This window comes from Coregonus clupeaformis, chromosome 1, assembly GCF_020615455.1.
Source record: "Coregonus clupeaformis isolate EN_2021a chromosome 1, ASM2061545v1, whole genome shotgun sequence".
Taxonomy (NCBI): domain Eukaryota; kingdom Metazoa; phylum Chordata; class Actinopteri; order Salmoniformes; family Salmonidae; genus Coregonus; species Coregonus clupeaformis.
Window position 1 is genome coordinate 5,602,215 of NC_059192.1, and position 774 is coordinate 5,602,988.

Consider the following 774-nt stretch of genomic DNA (forward strand, 5'->3'; position numbering starts at 1 on the left):
CAGCCCCAGAAGACCCCCTCCTGGTAGTCCCACCCCCAGCCCCAGCCCCAGCCACAGAAGAACACCTCCTGTTAGTCCCACCCCCAGCTCCTCCTCCCAGCCCCAGAAGACCCCCTCCTGTTAGTCCCACCCCCAGCTCCTCCTCCCAGCCCCAGAAGACCCCTCCTGTTAGTCCCACCCCAGCTCCTCCTCCCAGCCCCAGAATACCCCCTCCTGTTAGTCCCACCCCCAGCTCCTCCTCCCAGCCCCAGAAGACCCCCTCCTGTTAGTCCCACCCCCAGCTCCTCCTCCCAGCCCCAGAAGAACCCCCTGTTAGTCCCACCCCCAGCTCCTCCTCCTCCCAGCCCCAGAAGAACCCCCCCTGTTAGTCCCACCCCCAGCTCTTCCTCCCTGGAGCAGCATCCACCACTGGACCACCCCATGGACCACCAGGCTGAATCCATCCATACCACCTCTGCTGAGACTGAGCCCATCCACTCTACCTAGGAGACTGAGCCCATCCACTCTACCTAGGAGACTGAGCCCATCCACTCTACCTAGGAGACTGAGCCCATCCACTCTACCTAGGAGACTGAGCCCATCCACTCTACCTAGGAGACTGAGCCCATCCACTCTACCTAGGAGACTGAGCCCATCCACTCTACCTAGGAGACTGAGCCCATCCACTCTACCTAGGAGACTGAGCCCATCCACTCTACCTAGGGAGACTGAGCCCATCCACTCTACCTAGGAGACTGAGCCCATCCACTCTACCTAGGAGACTGAGCCCATCCA

The 774-nt window shown here is 61.5% G+C and overlaps 1 protein-coding gene across 1 annotated transcript in view; it reads left to right on the forward strand.

Moving 5' to 3' along the window:
* The window catches only part of LOC123492035 (vegetative cell wall protein gp1-like), a 19,929-nt gene extending 19,443 nt beyond the window's left edge, over positions 1–486 (forward strand). The window contains exons 8-9 of the mRNA XM_045223701.1: positions 1–119; positions 233–486. The exon at positions 1–119 is cut by the window's left edge and continues 10 nt beyond it. Coding sequence (XP_045079636.1) covers positions 1–119; positions 233–486 — 373 coding nt within the window. The remainder of the gene's footprint in view (positions 120–232) is intronic.
* Positions 487–774: the final 288 nt, after the last annotated feature.